The 1866-nt window shown below is 50.3% G+C and overlaps 1 protein-coding gene across 1 annotated transcript in view; it reads left to right on the forward strand.

Moving 5' to 3' along the window:
- Itgb2 (integrin subunit beta 2) overlaps positions 1-991 on the forward strand; it is a 37826-nt gene extending 36835 nt beyond the window's left edge. Inside the window, exon 14 of the mRNA XM_010636591.3 lies at positions 644-991. Coding sequence (XP_010634893.1) covers positions 644-991 — 348 coding nt within the window. The remainder of the gene's footprint in view (positions 1-643) is intronic.
- The last annotated feature ends 875 nt before the right edge of the window (positions 992-1866 follow it).

Raw genomic sequence — 1866 nt, forward strand, 5'->3', positions numbered from 1 at the left:
AACCCAGCATCGTGGAAGCCTCTTGGCTGTTCACGCTCCAGGAGTAAAAGTGAGACTTAAGTCTTACATCTTGGAGGCCCCAACGAGATCCCCAAGTGGGAACTGTAAATCTGGCCGAGATTCTCTGTCGCAGGATCCAGCAGGAGATTCTCAGACATAGACCTGAAAAGCCTCCGGAGGTAAGTTTTGAATCGGTTGCAACCAGGTGATGTCAGGATAGAGGTGGCTGACGAGCCGGGAAGCCTCACCTGACCCCGGCCCTGACGAGGATTCTGGGTAGAATCTAAGTTCTTTTTCTTTTGTGTGGCGACTGTGTGTCTTGTCTGTGTCCTGTCTGTTGAGTGTTAACTTTACATTCATTCCTAGGAACAAGAAGGGAGGATCGAGCTCCAAAAACACCCCGTTGGACTGTTTTCTCACTAACTTTAAATTGGCTTTTTGCCCTGAGCAGGAAGATGAATATAAAATGAAGTTTTCTCCAGGGAAACTTCGAACCCTCTGAAACTTGGACTGGCCCGCCTTCGGAGTGGGCTGGCCAGCTGAAGGTTCTTTCGAATCAAGACTTTGTCGGGCAGTATGGGCAAAGGTCGTTGAACACCCCGGCCACCCCGACCAATTCCCTTATATTAATATCTGGGCCCAGGCCTGTGAAGAACCTCCGGCGTGGCTGCAGCACTGCTCCCTGCGCACCAGCTCTCGTATTCTGATAATGGTACCAAATGGGGTAAAGTCCGCAAAGCGGCAGGCACCCAGGCCGGTGTTCTCCCAGGAGCCGGACCCCTTAGAGCCTACTGACCCCGGATTAAGACCTCCTCCATATGCAGAACCATCCCCTGGGGAGGCAGAAGTTAAATCCATCTACCCATCTCCCCCCAAAGAAGGGGAGATCCCGGATTCCACCACCTCTCCTTCCCGTACCCAAGGGGGCTCTGCTTATGGGCCCCCGGAGGCGCCCAGGAGAGACCGGACCCAGTCCCTGTGCTCCCACTGAGAGAAATAGAACAAGGTCATTATGTATACATTCCTTTCTCTACAAGTGATTTATATAACTGGAAGCACCAGAATCCCCTGTTCTCTGAGAAGCCGCAAGCCCTAATCTCCCTCCTCCAGTCTGTGTTTAATACCCATGACCCCACCTGGGATGATTGTCAGCAACTTTTACAGGCTCTGTTCACATCCAAGGAACAAGAAAGAATTAGAAGACACGCTATTCGGTCAGTGCTGGGGGGAGCTGAGGGGCTTGTTGACGACCAACAACAACAGGCCCGAGTTGAAGCACAACTCCCTATCTCCCGTCCCAAATGGGAATCGAATTCCACCGGAGGTAGGGAAGCTCTTTGCAACTACCATCAGCATCTCCTGGCCGGCCTTAGGGGAGCCGCTCGCAAGCCTACCAATTTGAGCAAGGTAAGCGAGGTCCTACAAGGGCCTGAGGAATCCCCCTCTGTCTTCCTGGAGCGTTTACTGGAGGCGTACCGCACGTGCACTCCAATTGACCCAGACGCTCCAGCCAACAGGCAGGCAATTAATCTGGCTTTTGTAACTCAGTCAGCCCCAGATATTCGGAAAAAATTACAGAGAATTGAGGGCTTTGAAGGAGAGAATAGGGAAAAATTGATAAGTGTAGCAATGAAGGTGTTCACAAACAGGGATCCACCCGAAGATAGAATAACTGAAGATGGCAAAGGCAAATATAATGATGATGGCAGAAGAGGGTTTTATACAGAAGGGGAGAAAAATGAAATGGGGAAATAAGAAGAATTTAAACTAATCGGAGAAGAAGAAAATTCTCCAGAACAAAAATGGGACTATTTACAAGAAAAGTTTCCTCAGGTATGGGCTGAAACAAACTTACTGGGGCTGGCA

Source organism: Fukomys damarensis, unplaced genomic scaffold (genome assembly GCF_012274545.1).
Source record: "Fukomys damarensis isolate Sample0158 unplaced genomic scaffold, DMR_v1.0_HiC HiC_scaffold_24, whole genome shotgun sequence".
Taxonomy (NCBI): Eukaryota; Metazoa; Chordata; class Mammalia; order Rodentia; family Bathyergidae; genus Fukomys; species Fukomys damarensis.